This window comes from Schistocerca americana, chromosome 1 (genome assembly GCF_021461395.2).
Source record: "Schistocerca americana isolate TAMUIC-IGC-003095 chromosome 1, iqSchAmer2.1, whole genome shotgun sequence".
NCBI lineage: Eukaryota > Metazoa > Arthropoda > Insecta > Orthoptera > Acrididae > Schistocerca > Schistocerca americana.
The window spans coordinates 557,245,731-557,269,053 of NC_060119.1; the positions used below are offsets into that span (position 1 = coordinate 557,245,731).

General features: G+C 45.0%; 1 protein-coding gene across 1 annotated transcript in view; it reads right to left on the minus strand.

The window, feature by feature from the left end:
• LOC124606296 (cytochrome P450 3A8-like) overlaps window positions 1–15,243 on the minus strand; it is a 262,940-nt gene extending 247,697 nt beyond the window's left edge. The window contains exon 1 of the mRNA XM_047138281.1: window positions 15,016–15,243. Within this exon, the coding sequence (XP_046994237.1) occupies window positions 15,016–15,086 (71 nt within the window). The 5' untranslated portion in view covers window positions 15,087–15,243. The remainder of the gene's footprint in view (window positions 1–15,015) is intronic.
• Between the last annotated feature and the right edge of the window lie 8,080 nt (window positions 15,244–23,323).

Here is a 23,323-nt window from a genome sequence, read left to right on the forward strand (position 1 = left end):
TGACTTTATGTCTGAAGTACTTATCGTCCACCTTTCACTTCCGTACAAGGTTACACTCCATATTAATACCTTCAAGAGAACACATACATTCATGTTCGGTTTTAATTTTCCTTTCTCGAAAATGCTTTTCTTGCTGCTGACAGTCTGCAATTTATGTCCTCCGTAGATCGGTCATCGTCACTAATTTTTCTACCCAAATGGCATCAGTGATCGACTACTCTTAGTGTCTCATTTTCTAACCTAATTCTATATACATCCTTAGTGTCACGGATTCGAGGAGTGCACTGGAAAACCTGGAAAAGCAGCAACGGGTCTCCAACACTAACCGCCATGTGCTCGAGGTAATTAAGTTAATCAGTGTGAAAGTCACTTCAAATCAAACAATCTAGACATCATGCCACTACTATAAGTTAACGCTATGACAGACAATGCCGTAAGTTTCTTAAAGCCTTGATCAGAGCAGGAATTCCTCAGCCTAAATCTGTGACGTCTGTTTCGCCAGCCGACCACTGCGGACTACGTCACTGTTGCCCGGTTTCTGCAAGAAGCGGATATCCAGCTACGCAAAGGTTCCAGCGTAAGAAGTTGTGATAAGTGGGCTGTGTTGAACGTGTGAATATAGAGTGTACCATGACGTTTACCTGGAATTAACGTAATTTTTAATGCCTGTATTGCGTATGGTATATTGTGTACAAACTCTGTAGTTATTCACTTCTCTGGCTGAATGGTAATGCCAAAGGCCAATAAATTATATTTAAAGAAGAAAATTAATTCTACCACCATCGCCGAATTGTCCGCCCCCGGTAGCTGAGTGGTCAGCGCGATAGAATGTCAGTCCTAAGGGCGCGGGTTCGATTCCCGGCTGGGTCTGAGTTTTTCTCCGATCAGGGACTGGGTGTTTTGTTGTCCTAATCATCATCATTTCATTCCCATCGACGTGCAAGTCGCAAAAAGTGGCGTCAAATCGAAAGACTTGATCCCGGCGAACGGTCTACCTGACGGGAGGCCCAAGTCACACGACATTTACATTATTTATCGCCGGATTCAATTCTGCTACATTCCAATACTCTCACAACCTCTTTTCAAGAAACTATCCATTCAATTCAATTGCTCTTCAGAGTCCTTTGCCGACTCTGAGAAAATTACAATGTTGTCGATAAACTTCGTATTTTTTTCTTGATAGTAATACCTATTATAATTGGTGGATTTGGTAATTGACTTGTACCATTAATAATCGGTGCACCAGTAATTCACTTTCCAATTTCTCCCTGGTTTCCTTTACTGCTTGCATACTATACAGACTGAGTAACATCAGGAATAGTCTACAACCCGGTCTCACTCCATTCCCAGCTATGTCCTCCTACAACTACGGCCTAGTCTCCGCAATATCCTTTATTTCAGCGATGCTAGTAGCGCAACGTATACAGTAGGACTTCCGTGAAGTTTGGGAGGTAGGTGGTGAGGTATTGGCAGAATTAAAGCTACGAGGGCAGATCGTCAGTGGTGCTTGGATCGCTGTCTGTAGAGCACCTGCCCGTGAAAGGTAAAGGTCGTAGGTTCGAGTCCAGATCCGGCGCACAGTTTTAATCTGACAGGAAGTTAAGCAACTTATCTGGTGGGCGCAAATCGAAGTATATGACTTATGAACATCCCTAAATTGTCACGCAGGAACCCCCTCCGCGGGTAGCCGGCCGAAGTGGCCGTGCGGTTAAAGGCGCTGCAGTCTGGAACCGCAAGACCGCTACGGTCGCAGGTTCGAATCCTGCCTCGGGCATGGATGTTTGTGATGTCCTTAGGTTAGTTAGGTTTAACTAGTTCTAAGTTCTAGGGGACTAATGACCTCAGCAGTTGAGTCCCATAGTGCTCAGAGCCATTTGAGCCAACCCCCTCCGCTCCTCCCCCCCCCCCCCCCCCCCACATCTTAGGTAAAACTAAACCATGCTTGTCTCGAGTACGTATGTGTCACAGGGATGCAAATCCATCCTTAAAACTGTGTGATTCACTACTCAAGGCCAGCATGACGAAGCCACTGGCAGCGCTCCGGAAGCGGGGAAATGTATGTAGGCTCGGCAGTCTTCCGGTCTGGTTGCGGAGGAAGGGAACAGACACTGTGCACTCATTCCGCCATAACAGTGCACGTACAGAGGTAGAAGACATTCGTTTAAAAGCGTTTTCAAGGAGATGCGCACAACCGAAACGGTACGTTCAAAATGTCCGTTTCATGGCACTTTTACTTGCAGCGCAAGTACAGTCGGAACAATGAATTATTAAATTTGTACGTGATTTGGGAGTATACAGGGGGCAAAATTTCATACACAGAGCTACCACTTCTGGCACCAGCAATGGTTCTTAACGTGGTTGTGAATCGAGGAGGAGAAGGGAGAGGAGGAGGAGGAGGAGATTGGTGTTTAACGTCCAATCGACAACAAAATCATTAGAGACGGAGCACACACGCGGATTAGGGAAGGATGGGGAAGGAAATTAGCCATGCTCTTTCAAAGGAACCATTTCGGCATTTGCCTGAAGCCTTTAGGGAAATCACGGAAAACCTGAATCAGGGTGGCCGGACGTTGGTTTGAACCACTGTCCTCGGTTGTGAATCGAGTCCAGATGAACTTAGGTGAAGATATACTAGCAACGTCATTACAGTCTGTTTCAAATGTTCGACAGAGATCGTCAGTCGTAGTGCCTGGCGAGTGGTGAAAGCAAGTATCTCTACAACCCATGCTCAGATGTTTTTAGTGGGTGAGAGATCTCGAGAAAGACCTGGCCACGGCTACAGCCCGACACCCTCTCTGTCGACATAGGTCAGGGCATCACGGACAAAATTACGTCCGCCGCTATCTTATTGAAAGACAACGGCACAGAACTCCAAGATACGGCAGAGCCACCGGCATTAACACGTCAGAAGTGTAACGGCTGCTGTCCATAGAACAGGCTAAGCGAACAACAGGCGATCGTATAGCGTACCCAGTGTCTCGCTGTCCCATCACGCCAGGTGATGGTCGCATACGACGATGATGAATGCAGTCTGGCAATATTCTTCCTTCTTGTAGCCTCCACACTGTGATGGATCCTTCCTGATACCGTACACAGAACCAGTAGTGCCATTCATGTGTCCAGTGCTGTCGACCTTTCTCTGCTGTCTCATCAAAGAAAGCAGCAACAATGAACGTCGTAATGGCAGTTCATGGCGCTTCGGACGTCGTCGAATTGCTATTCTTCTACGATCAACAGGTGCACACTGCACGTCTCCTACCAGTGTGCTGATCATCTTGGGCTCGTTCCCCCTGTATTTAACTAGATGACATCAAACAGCCAATTATTGGCCACTAAAAAAAACAACTGTTCGTAACATTCTCGGATGTCAAGTGCACAATAAAAAGAATGGGCCTAACTCATGATAACACTAGAAGGAGGGTTTATGAACTTTCCCAAATGTGGAAGGTCGTCTAAAAATCAAACATATAAAGCCAACAAGAGGGTTGATGCACTTCTTAACCGTTCATGAGCCTTGTCCTGCTTATGTCTGCAGGAAGTGGAAAGGACCATCACAAAATTCAAATGGCTCTGAGCACTATGGGACTTAACTTCTGAAGTCATCAGTCCCCTAGAACTTAGAGCTACTTAAACCTAACTAACCTAAGGACATCACACACATCCATGCCCGAGGCAGGATTCGAACCTGCGACCGTAGCGGTAGCGCGTTCCAGACTGTAGTGCCTAGAACCGCTCGGCCACTCCGGCCGGCAAAGGACCATTACAGAGTGTGAATGTGGAAAGATATAGGGCACTGAAAACGTCGTGTCTGAGTGACCTACAGAGGCCCCCTATACTCTAAGACAAAAGATGGACCACCAAAGAATTGTCCGAATGGGCTGGAAATCGGTAGATGTGACGTACATGTACAGATAAACAAACAATTACAGTTTCAGAAAAAATTAATGATTTTTTTCACTGGAAGGAGCTTCACAAATTCATAAAGTCAATAACGGGTTGGTCCACCTCTGACCCTTGTGCAAGCAATTATTCGGCTTGACCTTGATTGGTAGAGTTGTTGGAAGTCTTCCTGAGGGACACCATACCTAAGTCTGCTCAAGTGGTGCGTTAGACCGTCAAGATCCCGAGATGGTCGGAGGGCCCTCCCCGTAATGCTTTAAATCTTCTTAATTGGGGACAAATCCGGCAGCCTTGCTGGCCAACGTAGGGTTTGGTAAGCACAAAACAAACAGTACAAACTCTCGTATGTGCGGACAGGATGGGGGGGAGGGGGGGCGCATTATCTTTCAGAAATGGAAGCCAAGGATTGCTTTCCATGAAGGGCAAGGAAACTGATCGTAGAATTTCGTCGACGTACCGCTGTGCTGCAAGGATGTAGCAGACAACAACCAAAGAGATCCTGCTGTGGTAAGACATGACACCATAGACCGTCAGTCCTGCTTGTCGGGCCGTATGGGGAGATATAGTGAGGTTGGTATCCCACCGCTATGTGCGGCGTCTCCAGCCTGGAGCAGGACCCTCCAATCATCTCGGGTTTTGACGACCTAATGCGCCAACTGGACAGAATTTGGCACGATATCCTTCAGCAGGACGTCCAACAACTCTAAACAATGAATCGCAAGCCAAGTAACTGCTTGCACAAGGGACAGAGGTAGGCCAACGCTTTACTGACTTGCTCAATTTGAGAAACTCTTCCTCTTCAATTAATTATGTAATTTTTCTGGCATTGGACTAATTTGTATGTCAGCACATGTACATCTCATCTACCGGTTTCTGTGTAACTTGGATAATTCTTTCCTGTTTTTGTCTTACAGTGTACTTAGACGCGGCTGCAGAGTCGCGACAGGCGGTTTCATCAGGAAATGTAAGTGACCTGCTTGGAGATCAGACTCAATTTGCCATTCTGAAAAGACTCCTCCAGGCAATCTCATTGAAATCGTGTAACGATTTTGTAAACACATGGCTTCACAGCGCACCTCGCAGTCCGCTGCGGAGTGAATTGGGATACCGCCTAGGTCGGTGCCTTTCGAATACGCTAACTAAAATTTCATCCTTATTTTCACAACAGAAGAAAGCCATTTGTGCAGATTACGAACGGTGCATCTTTTGCGCGCATCTGATTTACCGAACTTTTCTGGCGGAGATCGCTACACAGCATGGTTATAGGATGTGCAAGTGCACGTTGTCGCCATCCTTCAGACTTTGAAAAAGATCCAGTTATTGGCACGCGAGACACAGGAGCATCGTACCGACAGGTCGCAAAGGCAGATAGCTGTAGTGCAATTTCTACAGAACGAGTGGTGACGAGGCAGACCCAGGGCAACAGTGTGACAGGAAGAGTAGACAGGATTCCTTTTTGAAGGACTCCACCGCGAGAAGATCGTACGATTCTGAAATCATGACAGAGATTACAGGCAAGGTGTGCTCACGAACCGTCGGCTGTAGAGTACTAGAACCAGGGTTGCGACATCGAGTTGCCATACGTCGCTTGCTACTGACCCCGTATCAGAGACAACAGACGCTGGCACGGTGCAGAGCAGACCTCAACTGGAAGCCAGTGGCATTCTGTGGCGTTCAGCTCCGAGTCTCGCTTCTGTTTGTGACGGTCAGTTCGACGCCAACGTGTCCGCAGTCGGCCTGGTGATCAGTGGAATTTGTGATTCGTGAGATCCACATCTCTGCGCCTCCTGGAATCGTGGTGTGAGGAACATTAACTAACACAACAGCACTGATTTCGTAATTGTTAAATGGAGGCTGAATGCCCGCTAGTATGTGAATATGTGGCAAGACAGGTAAATTGTCTTGTACATGATGAGGATAAAAAATAGCATCTTCCAGCGGGCTAATGCGAGGCCCCATACTGCAGTTCACACCACAAATGCTTTGAAGAACGTACGGATCCTTGACTGGCCTTGTCGGTCCACTGATTTGTCACACACAGAGCATGTCTGGGATGCATTGGGAAGACGTTTGCTTTCTTACCAAGCTCCAGTTAGCTATCTTTACGAATCGAGACAGAATATATTTAGGCGAATGGCAAGAATTTCCTGAAGATCACATTCGGAAAGTGTTTGCTTCCACGCTCATGGGCGTCACACCTCATACCGACGATGGCGGACATCAGTTCCGAATGGAATGGAAGTCTGATCATTTAATATCTCATTTATGTGATTTACATCTCCACAAACTACGATAAACATCGGTCTGGAACTTTATGGTCTGACAGGTTTCAGTTCCCTATGTGTAACAGCTTGCACAGAGGCGTCCTCCCCACGCTCCGCCCTTACATGCAACGGGAGAACCTCTAATATATTAATATATTCCATAACAAAAAGTACCCTTTGCCACACACTTCACAGTGATTCGCCGAGTAAAGATGTATCGAACTGTTACCTCCTCTTGCCTCGTACTTGGTGCAATAATAGTACGTACTGGGAGTTAGCTTTCCGTCGTTGCATTGACAGACTAATATCGCACAAGGAGGTTAGGAGGCGAGTGGTGCGACCAACCCGTGGCGAGCCCCTTGCCTTGAGTCAGCTGTGCCCACTGGAGGGTAGCCATATACATACCCAGCGACGCCACGCCTAGCGCAGCCGAGCAGGTGTACGCCTGTTTGCCCGCATAACGAAGTGGCCGGCAGTCTGTCATCACCTCTTACAAGTAGTGACATCACCACAAACACGCTCTGCTCCACAAGCGCTCCTCAGTAATTTTTAAGCTCTATTTCTAAGTTAGACAATTCCAGTCATTCCAAGTGTTTCGAAATGTTATCGAAAGTTTTTTTAAAAATTAATAGAGGCGTGAAACACTTTAGCAAATTCAAACTGTGTGTTGGGGCGGGGCATGAACCCAGCTCCCTGCCCGCACACGTAGATCTAATCTACCAGCACTACATGTGCACTGTAAGCCTTTCGGCGAGATGTTTGGTAGCATTAGGTAAATCGATACAAATCTGTGTTGATCGATATTGACAGCTTTCCTATCGCTATCAACTTCAGAGTAGAACACTGTGCGTAATGGTCAAAAATGATAACACATGATTCGATTTCAAACTCAATTACGCACAACCTTTTCCCGACCCTTACTTTTATAAGTTACTTATGGTTTCGTGAACGTAAATTCGATACCGCCCTGCTGCACCCGAACTCCACAGGGATTCTTGTGCTTACAGTCCGTCGCTGAACTATCATGGTTGTAAGAAATGATGAGGTGGATACTAGCTTTATAAAGCCTGTGGCATATAGCCTACGAAACAACAGAAGTTAAGCGTTGTGATCCCAGTTCGGCTTGCAAAACCCCCTATCCAGAACTTTCATAACTGGGGACACGGCTGTACAGAAAAAGATTTATAGAACGACGACATTCTTCAGCGTATTACTCAAAATGAATACACAGTCAATCTGCTGTCATAGAACCATATGAATGAGATTCCCGTTCTTCATAACAGACTTCCACTCTTCGGCAAAGCTATGTGTTTTTCTTCTCGACTGACATAAGTTACCCATCCTTAACAAACGAGCTAGCTCAACAGCCGTATCCCACATTTAACTGTGCTATTCTGGCCGAGTAAAATTTCTGTTCGACTTTGCATTCACATAACATCAATTTGTATCAACGCAGAAACAAAAGCTTATTATGCAAACTAGCGTGACGACTAGCTCATTACGTAGAAGAGAGACACACACACTAAGGTCTGGACAAAGATCGGAGAGCAAATCAACTGCATTCTTTTCAACTGAACGACGATAGCTCAACGTTCACGCAAGTAAAACTTTTTATACCCCATGACAGCAACCACAAACGTTATCAATATGGTGACCAGATGTAGGAATTGCGCACTGGTGGATATGATTTACAGTCACCTTTCTCCGGCACGTTATCCAGTGTTAAGCGTGCTACCGTGTCTGGAAGTATTCTACCTGCCGACATGTCCCGTCATAGAAAGACGGGCACGAAACACTCGCCGGCCATTGTGACCGAGCGGTTCTAGGCGCTTCAGTCCGGAACGGCCCTGCTGCTACGGTCGCAGGTTCGAATCCTGCCTCGGGCATGGATGTCCTTAGGTTAGTTAGGTTTAAGTAGTTCTAAGTCTAGGGGACTGATGACCTCAGATGTTAAATCCCATAGTCCTCAGAGCCATATGAACCATTCGAAACACTCATCAATTCCAATGTGCGCCATAACAAGAATATTACCTCTTCTCGTGGCATAAGATTCGTAGGCTCCGCTACCTCACAGCCAGGCTGTCAGCTTCCAATCTAATCTAGACATCGGACTACGCCACAGATCAGAATGTCACAACTAAGGCTTCATATTCACATTTCTTGACTTCGAAACAATCAAACAGTCACATTCGAACCGAGCTTACACCTCGGCCTGCACTACAAATCAGTCTATCACCACAACCTGAATTACTAAACTAATACTGAATCCAATTAAATATTGTTAGGTTCCTGTGCTAGTGCGTTTGCGCATGTGTGACGTCACACGACATAATTACGACACTGGTCAAATCTTTATCCTTCGAATGCCTTGACTGGCGCCTACTTACGGAGAAATAACCACCGCGACAAAATACATATATCAGACCTCACATGGAACGAGTTGGGTGCACATTTTTCCCATGTGCAACGGGAGAGTGAAACGGTCGGCAGCCGCCCGTTGTGACCGCGCGGCTTGAGGCGCCATGTCATGGATTGCGCGGCCCCTCCAGCCAGAGGTTCGAGTCCTCCCTCGGGCGTGTGTGTGTGTGTGTGTGTGTGTGTGTGTGTGTGTGTGTGTGTGTGTGGTTCTTAGCGTAAGTTACTTTAAGGAGTGTGTAAGTCTAGGGACCGACGACCTCAGCAGTTTGGTACCTTAGGAACTCACACACATTTGAACATTTTGAAACGGTCGACAAATGACCTCATAGTGGTTCTATTAACCCTCTGTCAAGCACTTAAGGGCGAATTGCACAGTAATCATGTAGAAACAGAAAGCCGACAACCGTTATCGGTTGGTTCAAGACACCTCTTTATTGTTTCGATGACAGTGGTAATTGTTTCTACAGCTTAGCAGCAGTGGTTGGATCATAAGAGACATGGTGAAACACGATGCCAGCACATGGCGTATCAGCAATAAGGGTCCCGCCGAGCTTAATATCGCAATCCGATAGACCTGTCACCATCAACACTGTCACATGTTCTTTCCCTTCAAGACACTGTGCTGAAGTTTGGAATCTGATCGACGACTTCAGTGACAAGTCAGGCGATCGTGATTCTTGATCCACAGTCGTTACTCCCATTGCCAGCTAGATACTGGAGATAAAAAAATTCTTCTCCCACAAGAGCTCGAACCGAGTACCCCAGAGTCGAATTCCAACGAACAAAACTGACTCAAGCCATCTTCTCATGGGATGTGAAAAGGAGCGTGGGCGAGGAGCAGGTGACGTCTCAGCATGAAATTCCATGTTCCACTACAAAGGCATAATGTGAGAAAAAAGGATGTGGCATGTCAGATTTTTGTCTCACGGAGAGGAACGTCGGCACTGGTATGCAACATGTTTTTACGTTACAAGTAGAAGAAAGGAGCCGCCATGTTGTATGGCGTTAAACATGGTATTTGGTGGATTTTATTTATCACAGAGTACATGGTATGAGTATTAGCGGTTTCAAACCATCAGAAAATTCAGGATCTATAGAAAATGCGTCGTTTTAGCTACTATTTGTTATAATAAAATGACAGGAGATTGCATGTCGGTAGCTACAGGCTCCCTGTAGTTGATGTTCGTAGTGTTACAACTAGGGTGCTACGAATGTATGCCATTTCAGTGCTACGATTCAGTGAAGCTCTATCAAAAGCTCGTCTTTTTCTTTAGTTCCCATATTAAATATCATATAATGACATCTGTAGATACAGTATTTAGACAGTGTATACCACAGTTGCAGAAGCGGCTGCGATGTCGAAGCTGTGGCTCAGTTAAAAGCGCCGTGAGCTGAGAGTTGTGGAAAGAAAGGTAACAGGTCCACCTACATCCAAATTTTTTTCACCTATGTTTTCTTAAAGATTCTGGATCTTTGTTATTTATTTAATAGAAATATTGTCTTAAAATGCGAGTGCTAACGACTGGAATGTTTCCTCAGTGGCCAGAAATCTTGACGTTACTGCCAGTCTGTTTCTGAAAGAAAACACAAGCTACACACACAATGTTTTGGGTATTATGAAGCTCCCTGTAAAATTTGTGTCTTGCTAGTAAATATAGTTTTAAATGATGGTAAGCAGCTACGGAAAAAGCTCCTCTTCTATACGAGTGAAATTACGAAACGAATCTCGATCTTGAAATGTCTGATGAAGTACTTCATTTTAGAGTGTTGATAGTCAATACAACATCGAGAAAAATTGATATTACGCATCCACAAATTAACGATAAATACTATACCTTAGCCATATAAAACCGAAAGTGGTTTGAAAATACAGCTGAGTTTACGAATAACTTCTACTAGTATCCCAGATCGTTCAGCAGCATTATGTAGTGCAGTGTAGTGTAGCGTACGTAGACATTATGTTGTGTTCCGCTATTCTTCGAAAACCGGTAACAGAGTTAACGCAGCTGTTATACGCTCGTTCTGTATGGTTTGCTAGGTAAATAAATCCGACAACGGCCGCTTGAGAGCGCTGAGACCGCAAATCACGTTAACCAGCTCGTCCCGTGTGCTGACGACGCTCCTGCTCTCCTGAGGTCAGACTGCGTCCTCTCCCACGTCAGCGGTTCTACACATGCACCAATTTAACGGCCGCCCGAATTTCGTGGCGGCCTACTCGCTGCCCGACCAACTGCACTGAGCGATTACAGCTCCACCCTGTTCCTACCACCGACTGCTAATTATCTTACTTTCACTCAGATTAAGTTTTAGGCGATGCCACTTAATAGTACACGGATGCAAAAAATTGAGATTTGCCTTCGTGGTTTTAAAAACTATATATGCAAAAAAAAAAAAAAAAAAAAAGCCGAGAGAAAGCTGTGGAGAAAGAAACGACTCGTGCAAAGAAAGAAAATCAGTTACGCTCTGTTACTTAAGAGGCTGGGAGCAGCTGATTTTTGGATTTATTTAAGAACGGATGAAATACGCTTTTCGGAACTGCTGAACGCCATCCGACCACATTAATCAAGAAAGAACTATAGCTGTAAGAGGCTGTACGCTGCGGGGAGAGGCTGTTTTGCTACATTACGCCTTCTTGCCGCTGGAAGAATTTGCAAGTGCCTCAAACTCATTGCAGTTGTATTCCCACAATTATTGTATAAAATTATTCCCGAAACCTGCATCGTGATTTATAGTTGCCCGAGGATAGTGAAAACTTTATGATTTTATTTATGTATGATACATAAAGGATTTTCCTTATAAGTTTAAGAAACTTGTATCAGATTACAAGAAGGAAGACAACAAATTGTGGTGTCCCACATCAGGCAACAAATGCAGCAACAGATTCATCAGAAAAGTTTGTAACTGTTAGAACTATAAAAATGTCCTACACTTTCCTCATAGCACAATGCGTGGCGATAGACTTCTAACAACGAGGCAAGTATTTTATGAATAAAACTCAATCAAATGCCTGTATTCCGTATCGGAAATGAAATCTAAAACCTAATCTGTCTGTGTGTGCCAGCCAGGGTGGCCGAGCGGTTCTAGGCGCTACAATCTGGAACCGCGCGACCGCTACGGTCGAAGGTTCGAATCCTGCCTCGGGCATGGATGTGTGTGATGTCCTTAGGTTAGTTAGGTTTAAGTAGTTCTAAGTTCTAGGGGACTGATGACCTCAGATGTTAAGTCCCATAGTGCTCAGAGCCATTTGCACCATTTGTCTGTGTGTCGTTTTATAGATTTCATTTCCAATATCTGTCGGAAATAAAACCTAAAAGCCAAGATACAGAGTCGTCGGACACTTATCCATAAAAATATATATCTCTTTTACTGCCTGTGTACCACATGAAACCATTAAGGATTCGTTAAGTGCTTCATTTCTTGCACCTCTACTCCTATACTCCTCGCACTATGTGTTCCACAAAGATCTGCAGTCTTCGAACTTCTGCATAATGCCTGTCATCAAAGTTCTGTCCGCCTGACACTCCTTCATCTTAGCCATATTTGAACAGCGTTTAATCTCCTGCTCAAAGAGAAATGACGGAATTGTTGACTGGCGGTCAGCACGACACTGCTACAGACGGCACGTTTTGTTGGGCAAATAGGGTGGGGGTTGGGTGATCATACCCAACCGACCGCCTGGTATGATAAATCCGTAGCTCGGTCAGCCAAAAAGCCCTACAAACATCCAATTTGTTGATCGGTCTATCAATTGGTGAATACTGGCGGGAGGGGGGGGGGGGGGGAGCAGCTGGCTTTAGAAACTTCAGCTATAGAGGGGAGGGGATAGGGGCAGGGAGCGGGGTTGATAAAACAAACTATTTTCTAGCTGGATCCAGCAGCATTTTCAGCTTTTTCATCGACTACGCTGTTCTCGACAGGAAAATAACGAAGCCGGAGTTAATACGGAAGGCTTGGATAGCGAAACTTCCTGGCGTATTAAAACAGTGAATCGGAATCTGGAAATTTGCTTGCCTCCGGATAATGATCATCCCGATTGAGGTATCCGTGCACGACAAACAGCCCTACTTTTACCGGTACCTCTCTCCTACTCTCGAAACTCCACAGAAGCCCACACAGCTTTCAAGGCTAACACGTATGGAAGGAAGGAAGGAGTTAAGTTCGGCACACAGTTTTCATCTGCCAGGAAGTTACAAAACAACGCACACTTTATTACAGAGCGGACGATTCGTTCCGGTCTTACAGACGGCGATCTTAGTGTACTGAAGGGCAAGTCTCATTCAAATGAATAAGTGCAATATAATATCCACGAGCACGTGAAATAACCAGAAAGTGAAGGGCAATTCTCATTCAAATGAATAAGTGCAATAGACTATAATATCCACGAGCACGAGAAAGAAGCAGAAAGTGTCCGGTTGCAACGTAAGTGACAACTACCTGCAGCAAATCACGTCGTTTAAATTTCCAGGATTATTATCACAAAGCAACGTGAAGAGACGCGTGCTCGTGAACTTAGTTGCAGTGGAAGTAAAAGAGAGTCGTGAATTTCGATGGGAGTGTTCTGAACGAATCGAAGTGTCTTTTAAGGGTAGTTTATAGAAGAATCTGGTACGACATATGCTAGAGCATTTAGGGACCTTATCAAGACGGTCTACCACAAAACGCCTAAGTATTTACCGAATTAGGTGGATCAACGATTAAGACACTGGACTCTCATTCTGCAGCGCGGCAATTCAAATCCTCGTTCGACCATCCTCAAAAATGTTCAAATGTGTGTGAAATTTTATGGGACTTAACTGCGAAAGTCATCAGTCCCTAAGCTTACACACTACTTAATCTAAATTATCCTAAGAACAAACACACACACCCATGCCCGAGGGAGGACTCGAACCTCCGCTGGGACCACCCGCACAGTCGATGACTGCAGCCCATTAGACCGCTCGGCTAATCGACCATCGTCATTTAAGTTTCCTGTGATTTCCCAAGAATGCTTGAGGCGGGTAGCGGGATGGTTCATCTCACAAAGATTTCCCTGATTTCCTTTTTCGCCTTGAGTTCCGTGTGCAATGACACCGTCGTCAAAGGCACGTTAAAACCTAATCTTCATTCCTCCACCTTGGAAGCTAGGTTTGTTACAAGTCGGTGTAGCACATACTTCTGTCTCTGAGGACGTGTTTAAGGGGACCAAACATATAAGCTCATCACATCACTATTCAAACCGCCCCCCTTCCCCCCCCCCCCCCCCCCAGAACGGAATCAGAGCGACCCATCTGTCGGTGTATTGAGGAATCTCTATGTGCAAATGTGAGAACGTTTTTTAAATGTTTGTGTAGCGTGTACCTTAGGCGGAGCGTGGGTACTAGCCCAGTGTGTGAGAAACCGTCTCATCAGCCTGTCGTCAACCCTCGAAGCGCATTCAATACGGGTCACGCTCCTCTTCCCGTCTTCTGAAAAAGCCGACTATCCGGGCAAGTATACCACATACTATAGTGAGTAGAAGTTACGTAGTGGCCCTCTCGCATTTTCGTAGTTTATGGGCGCTGTACGTACATAACGTGCAATAAAATTTAAGTTAATGACTTGACTATCATATAAAATAGATTTTGTTAATTAACCCTGCAATTTTAGTTTCCCTAACGAAAAGTGCATTAAATCTGGTTGAATGAGTTAAAGATAGCACGAATGTACACATTATCTTATGCTACAGATGCTTTGTTACCTAATCTTTTATATCGGAATCTCTTTCGTTGGATTTTGCAACTGAGAACCAAATTGTCGGATGCCACACTACCTTACACGTTTTTATTTCAATTTATTCGTCTCCGGGACATACCCATGCTGCTATCTCAACAGTCCATTGTCAATTATGACCATAAGATCGTAAGGACAACACCTAGACCTCGAGTGGAGTAAATTTCGACCCGTCCGGGAACCGAAGCCAAGCCCCTTCGGTTTGCAATTGGCCGCGTACGCGCAGCTACCGAGGCGGAGATAACCTAGGAAGTGTGATGTACGCTTCGGAGATCGTCCTATCACCACAATCAAGATTCGCTAAGGGGGTGGGGGGTGCGGTTCTATCAAACTCTAGCCCAACAGTGTATCAGATATGCTCTGTGATGTGAAATAGGTGTTGTTGTCAGAAATCTGACGTTTTCAGGAGACGCTGTTTGGTAAATTTAGAAAGCTGATACTGGTGGTAACCTCGCTCCACCATGCGGAACGGATATTTGCAATAAAGTTCCCTCCACCACGTGTTTAGTTGCCTTGTCCACTACAGCTCTCTCTCCGGTATATTTACTTACTGTTGAAAGCTGTTATATTTAATTGGCACGTTATCGATGTTACCGGGAATCGAACCAGAGACCTCGGTGCCTTCTGCCCAGGCTCCTTCCCCGCAGTGCGGCACAGATGACGTCATTGTGTCAGTAGGACTCACCTGTAGACAGCAGCGAGCGCGACAGCTACCAGCGCCGCGAGGACGCAGAACGCGGTCACAAAGTCCACCATGGTGCTGTGGTATAAAGCTGTCTGCAGCTGCAGTCCGTTCTGTGCTGCGCCGGCGGGGCTCAACTGAATGGGCCGCTCGGTGCAGCCACAGGTCTGGAGCGGCGCGGTGGGCGCGGCTGGAGGCGGCAGGGTGGGGGCAGCGGGGGGCACCCCTCCCCTCCCCTACCACCCCCAGACGCAGCTCGCCTTGCAGTGCGCGCGGCGCATTCCTGTCTGCTGGAAATAGACGCCGACGCCCCCGTCGCCTCCGAGTCTATTCTGGAGGAACACCGAGTCCCCTGGAGTTCTTGCTCGCTGACCGCCGTGTTCCGCAGCAAATGAGTACTGCTGCACTCTGCCGCCGATATCTCTGCCGTAATAACAACTTGCGGACACTTATAAACTGCAGTCCCTAGCTGCGTTTTTTGCCTGTATGTGACGGCTAATCGCCCGCATCTCGTGGTCGTGCGGTAGCGTTCGCACTTCCCATGCCCGGGTTCCCGGGTTCGATTCCCGGCGGGGTCAGGGATTTTCTCTGCCTCGTGATGGCTGGGTGTTGTGTGCTGTCCCTAGGTTAGTTAGGTTCAAGTAGTTCTAAGTTCTAGGGGACTGATGACCATAGATGTTAAGTCCCATAATGCTCAGAGCCATTTGAACCATTTGACGGCTAATCGCATAAGCTATTGTAGGGATTTTGATACAGTTTTCATTAATACAAGGTAGACCTGATGTCCCGATACCCTCCAGCATCGAAAATTAATCGATTTGATTTTAGTGCTATTTTGTCGAGAACTGACATTTTGAGACAGTGGCTGCGTTCAAAATACAGGCTGATTCTTGCAGAGAGAAAAAAAAAAAACAGCAAACACTTTTAATAATGCTATTTATTCACATAAATACTGCAGCTACTGGTTTCGAAGAAGGAAGGGGAGAAGATTGGGTTTAAGGTCCCGACGACATCGAGGTCATTAGAGACGAAGCACAAGCTTGGAATGTGTAAAGGATGGGGAAGGAAGTCGGCCGTGCCGTTTCAAAAGAACCATCCAGGCATTTGCCGATAGCGATTTGGGGAAATCACGGAAAACCTAAGTCTGAGTAGCCGGACGTGGGTTTGAACTGTCGTTCTCGTGAATGCGAGTCCAGTGTGCTAACTACTGCGTCACTTCACTCGGTATCGGTTTCGAACGGTTCATCATCAGCCGGCGTGTTCACGTTAAGATACATTTTTGTTGTAGCTTACATTCTACTCCCCCTTGTAGTGAAAATTTCTTGGGGTAATGGTGCCCTACAACCAACAACTGTCCCTCATAACGATTTCGGGCGAAGTAAACAGATCACGAAAGTGAAAACGTTTTAGTTACTTATGTCAAAAATTCTGCACCATAACGTTGGAATGCTGACTGCTTGTGTTAATGCAGTACCGAAAACTATACGCAGCATTTTTTTGATATATATGTACACACATAATGTGAGGCACCACTCACACTCACCAAAAGGTTTAGACACATGGAAGAATGTTCACAAAGATGGCGATATCACAACTTTAAAAATGGCAAAGAATTTCTTTGTCAGAGATGTTTCGATGTATGCAAGAACGTCACGCTAGAAACTTACAAACCAAAAATGTTTCATTGCTTAAAGTTTATATTACACGAGAACTTCTTACAGTTACGATAACAAATAAAGAAGCCAGTTTGTTATAAAATGTTAGTAGAGTGACATGACACGAATATTATGGTACACGCTGGAAGCATTATTTACTTTGCATCCAGTGTATACCATAATATTTACATGACAGTAACATTTTCTAACAAACTAGCTTCTTTATTTGTTTATCTTAACTGTAAGCAGTTCTCGTGTAACATAAATTTTAAGTAATGAAACATTATGGTTGTGACATGGCGATCTTTGTATACTTCCTTCCATGTGGCAAAACCTTTTTGGTGTGTGTGAGTGGTGCTTTACACTACGTGTGTAGTTCATATGTGTCAAAAAATTGCTGCATATAGTCTTCTCTAACTGCGTGAATACAAGCAGTCAAGATTTTAAACACGTCTGAAACAGCAACTGTTGAAATTCTTCACGGTAAATGATGACAGCCAAAACAGTTAATAAATCTTTATCCTGCAACTGTTTTGGCTGTCATCATTTACCGTGAACAAGCAGTCAACATTGTAACAAAATGGCGCGAAATTTTCGACGTAACTAAAACATTTTCACTTTCATAATTTGTTTACATCGTTCAAAACAGTAATGAGGGGCAATTACAGTTAAATAGACAGTTCCTCAAGTCACTTTTTGGTTGCAGGGCACCACTACCCTAAGTCATTTTCACTACAGATGGTATTAAAAAGTGGAAACCGGTGTAAACTACAACAGAAATGTATCTTTATATGAACAAGCCGTTTGATGATGAACCTGTCGGCTAGCAACTGGTGACGACGCTGTCTATGTGAATAAATAGCATTGTAAAAAGTGGCTGTTGCTGTATCTTCTCTGCAACGATCAGCATGTGATTAGATTTGTTTTAGTACAAGTGCATACTTATGTATATGTCGGTATGTTCCTCGTCATGCCGCAGACACATTTCCATATGACTCCATGTTCTTCTTGACATATTTATGAGCACGTCCATTGTTCTTGTACGAAATGCATCTTCAACCGCACTGCCCAGTTCTTCTTTTGTAGCGTAAACGATGTGCAGATACAAGCGCATTAATGATTCCCCGTAACTGGTTGTCAGATGTAATGAGATCAGGACATCTTGGTGGCTATTTCAAGAGAGCTGGTGTTTCTGATGAACCACGACCTACCCACCGTCCCGGAAAGTGTTCATATAGGAACTCGCCGACTGCAAGAACACAGTGGGAAGGCGCTCCGTCTTGGTGCAACCACATGCGTTCTGTGAGGGCGCTTTCTTCAAGCTGGGGTGCTAACCATGCTCAAAAGAGGAAAGGCCCGGGGACCTGATGGGATACCAGTTCGATTTTACACAGAGTACGCGAAGAAACTTGGCCCCCTTCTTGCAGCGGTGTACCGTAGGTCTCTAGAAGAGCGTAGCGTTCCAAAGGATTGGAAAAGGGCACAGGTCATCCCCGTTTTCAAGAAGGGGCGTCGAACAGATGTGCAGAACTATAGACCTGTATCTCTAACGTCGATCAGTTGTAGAATTTTGGAACACGTATTATGTTCGAGTATAATGACTTTTCTGGAGACTAGAAATCTACTCTGTAGGAATCAGCATGAGTTTCGAAAAAGACGATCGTGTGAAACCCAGCTCGCGCTATTCGTCCCGAGACTCAGAGAGCCATAGACACGGGTTCCCAGGTAGATGCCGTGTTTCTTTGAATTCCGCAAGGCGTTCGATACAGTTCCCCACAGTCGTTTAATGTACAAAGTAAGAGCATATGGACTATCAGACCAATTGTGTGATTGGATTGAAGAGTTCCTTGATAACAGAACGCAGCATGTCATTCGCAGTGGAGAGAAGTCTTCCGAAATAAGAGTGATTTCAGGTGTGCCGCAGGGGAGTGTCGTAGGACCGTTGCTATTCACAATATACGTAAATGACCTTGTGGATAACATCGGAAGTTCACTGAGGCTTTTTGCGGATGATGCTGTGGTATATCGAGAGGTTGTAACAATGGAAAATTGTACTGAAATGCAGGAGGATCTGCAGCGAATTGACGCATGGTGCAGGGAATGGCAATTGAATCTCAATGTAGACAAGTGTAATGTGCTGCGAATACATAGAAAGATAGATCCCTTATCATTTAGCTACAATATAGCAGGTCAGCAACTGGAAGCAGTTAATTCCATAAATCATCTGGGAGTAGGCATTAGGAGTGATTTAAAATGGAATGATCATATAAAGTTGATCGTCGGTAAAGCAGATGCCAGACTGGGATTCATTGGAAGAATCCTAAGGAAATGCAATCCGAAAACAAAGGAAGTAGGTTACAGTACACTTGTTCGCCCACTGCTTGAATGGTGCTCACCATTGTGGGATCCGTACCGGATAGGGTTGATAGAAGAGATAGAGAAGATCCAACGGAGAGCAGCGCGCTTCGTTACAGGATCATTTAGTAATCGCGAAAGCGTTACGGAGATGATAGATAAACTCCAGTGGAAGACTCTGCAGGAGAGACGCTCAGTAGCTCGGTACGGGCTTTTCTTGAAGTTTCGAGAACATACCCTCACCAAGGAGTCAAGCAGTATATTGCTCCCTCCTACGTATATCTCGCGAAGAGACCATGAGGATAAAATCAGAGAGATTAGAGCCCACACAGAGGCATACCGACAATCCTTTCCACGAACAATACGAGACTGGGCTAGAAGGGAGAGCCGATAGAGGTACTCAAAGTACCCTCCGCCACACACGGCCAGGTGCCTTGCGGAGTATGGATGTAGATGTAGATGTAACATGTGTACAAAAATAATGTGCCCATTGAACCTCGCTTCAAAAATGTACGGTCCAGGGAGACGATGTAATGTCATCACCGCGCATACCATTACGTGAGGGTGGTTCGGGTTCCTTTTTAACTCTACTGTGTAATGAGGATACTCTTTGGAGCAAATGGCTATATTTTTAGCCCGTGAGCTGCCATAAATGGCCCATTCATCCGAGACATAGCCTTGGCACGGTTCACTGCATTTCGCGAATGAGTGAACAAAGCATAGCACGCTAAAACGCGCTCATTCCGGTCTGTAACCGATAACTCGTTCACCAACGTCGGTCGAAAAGGTCTGAAGTAAAGGCTCTTTTTCATGTGATCTCGGTACACCGAGCATGTTTACATGTAGATTTCATAGGAGACTGTTCAATAGAAGTACACACTTCTTTTTTCTTGTGTCTTCTTCCTACCACTCCGCGGCCTGTCTTAAACTCTCCCAAGAGCAAAAGCACGTCTTTCCTATCCAGAAGCGAGGTGGCGCAGTGGTTAGACACTGGACTCGCATTCGGGAGGACGACGGTCCAATCCCGCGTTCGGCCATCCTGATTTAGGTTTTCCGTGATTTCCCTAAATCGCTCAAGGCAAATGCCGGGATGGTTCCTTTGAAAGGGCACGGCCGACTTCCTTCCCTAATCCGATGAGACCGATGATCTCGCTGTCTGGTCTCCTTCCCCAAAACCAACCAACCAACCTATCCAGAAGTGTTGCCTTTCGCGGTGGAGCCTAATTAAATCATTCCTGGAATGCTCCCACAATATGTCACATTGTCTGCCCCGTATGTTGTCGTTCATGCACCTACATACTTATCACTAAGCGCTCTTCGGTAGTGTAACCATGTCCGCTCACACCTGTCGTGGTTACAAATTAAAACTCGACTGCGACTGTGAAAACATGAAAACATGAATTCCAATAATTGATAAGACGTAACATAGCTACCAACTCCTGTAATAACATTTGCTACTAAACAGGGGTTACAGGGGTACGGGGACTTTCGCCCGACCCGTAGACGCTGATTCACGAGGAAGGTTTGTGTGCGTCGTCCGGCAGTCGATATTAAAGGGACCCACACAAGCTCAATATTTATGGCGCAGTACTGAGTATTGCGGAATAATATTAACCGTCTCAGAGCAGTATTGACGATTTGTGCAGAATGTCAAAGGAGACTGTAGAGCTTTAAAAGTAACCACGCTCGCTCATTGTATTGCGCAATGTTTTGTAGCGTGTAAGGGCGATGTTGTGCAATGCACGACAGTTGCTGCTGAGACTTTGCGATTTGTTAACGTTTACATCTGCATCTATATCTACCTCTACATCTACATCTACATAAATACTCTACAAATAACCCTTAAGTGCCTGGCACAAGCTTCATCAAACCACCTTCGCAGTAATTCACTCTTACTCCAATATCGTGCAGCGGGGATAAAACGTACACCTGTGTCTTTCCGTGTGAGCTCTTTGATTTCCCTTATTTTACGATGACGATTGTTTCTCCCTGTGCAGGCCGGCGTCAACAAAATATTTACGCATTCAAGGAAAAAACTGATAATTGAAATTTCGTGCTGCAACGAAAAACGCCTTTGTTTTAATTATATCCACCCCAAATCCTGTGTCATTTCGGCGACACTCTCTCCCCTTATTCGCAAAATACAAAACCTGCTGCCCTTCTTTGAACTTTGTCGATCTACTCCGTCAATCCTATTTGGTAAGTCTTTTTAACAGATCTGTTACATTTCCTAAGTGTCCTGCCAATGAAATGAAGTGTTTTGTTAGCCTTCCCCACGACATTTTCTATGTGCTCCTTCCAATTTAAGTTGTTCGCAATTCTAATTCCTAGGTGTTTAATTGAATTTCGGTCTTTAGACTTGACATTTATCGTGTAACCGAAGCTTAAAGGATTCCTTTTAGCACTCATGTGAATGACCTCACACTTCTCGTTATTTAGAGTCTACTGACAACTTTTGCACCATACAGATACATTTTCTAAGTCGTTTTGCAATTTGTTTTGATCTTCTGACGACTTTGCTAATCGATAAATAACAGCATCATTTGCAAACAACCTAAGACGGCTGCTCAGGTTGTCTCTCAAATAGTTTATATAGATAAGGAACAGCAAAGGGCCTATAATACTACCTTGAGAAACGTTCAAAAATGGCTCTGAGCACTATGGGACTCAACTGCTGTGGTCATCAGTCCCCTAGAACTTAGAACTACTTAAACCTAACTAACCTAAGGACATCACACACACCCATGCCCGAGGCAGGATTCGAACCTGCGACCGTAGCAGCAGCGCGGCTCCGGACTTGAGCGCCTAGAACCGCACGGCCACCGCGGCCGGCGTATTGAGAAACGTCAGAGATCACATGTTCTACTGTTCAAATTTGTGTGAATTCCTAAGGGACCAAACTTCTGACGTCACACAGTGCTTAGACTAACTTATGCTAAGAACATCACTCACACCCATGCCCGAGGGAGGACTCGAACCTCCGGCGGGAGGGGCCGCGCAGTCCGTTTATGGCGCCCTAAACCGCGCGGCCACTCCGCGCGATTGTTTTACTCCATGACTTTGCGTCAGTTACTACGAACTGTGACCTCTCTGAGAGGAAATCATGAATCAAGTCACATAACTGAGAGGATATTCCATAAGCACACAATTTCACTACGAGCCGCTTGTGTGGTACAGTGTCAAAAGCTTTTTGGAAACCTAGAAATACGGAATCAATTTGAAATCCCTTGTCAATACATTCAACCCTTCATGTTACTAAAGAGCTAGTTGCGTTTCACAAGAACTATGTTTTCTAAATCCGTGTTGACTGTGTGTTAATGTTCAGACAGATACTGCGTTTCACAAGAACTATGTTTTCTAAATCCGTGTTGACTGTGTGTTAATGTTCAAACAGATACAGTGACGCCTTGTGGATATTAAAGACAGGTAAAGGGAAGCATTTGATGAAGTGCATTGGGAGGCAGGAGGTAGTTTGAATACATATTTAATAGTTATTCAGTAACTAGCAGTAGAATCATTCGACAAAAGTGTTTAAGTGCCGGGAAATAACACTTCACCTGCTAATTTGTTCGATTCAGGTGCTTGAATTATTTATTACACAAATACACAACAGCATTAGCTACCGCTACTCTACAGTAAAGTATCTTACCCTTGTCAGATTTATAGGTCGCTTCCAGCATTGCAGAAAGTGAAATTCGATGAGTATGTGAACAATAGCTTTTCTGTGTACGTAAATTGTAACGAAATTCACCAATTCCCTGAAAGATTTCTCGTTCATCCTTAAACAATTCCGATAGTCAGCTGACTTTGCTAAAAGTTCTCGTAGCATGTTAGTATGGCCGTGTGTAGAATACTTTTCAAGCCACATTTTCACCCATCGTCACCTCATCTAGGTTTTCTTTTCTTAACGTAGTGACTACAGTCCCATATATGCGGGTTATACATCATCAGGCGCTAACGTGTTCGCTACGATGGCAGAGTTCTAATTTACTTTTTTTGCTGGTGTAAATATTGCGCAATAATGTTGTTCCGTTCTTGGCCGTACACTTTCGCGCAATGTATTGACAAAATATTATTGCATAACAACTACAGAGCGTGTGAGAGCCCCCTTTTTGTATTAATAGGTTTGTTTATAAGATAACTTTTTGTTTTGCCAGTAACGATTTTTTTATTTGTTTCTTGCTCGATGCTTTTAGGGAAATGATTTCCACTTTCAAGTGCGTCTTTTTGTATATGATGACATTTAGCGGCAGGGCGTGGCCGCGCGGTTTGAGGCGTCATGTCACATATTGCGCGGCCCC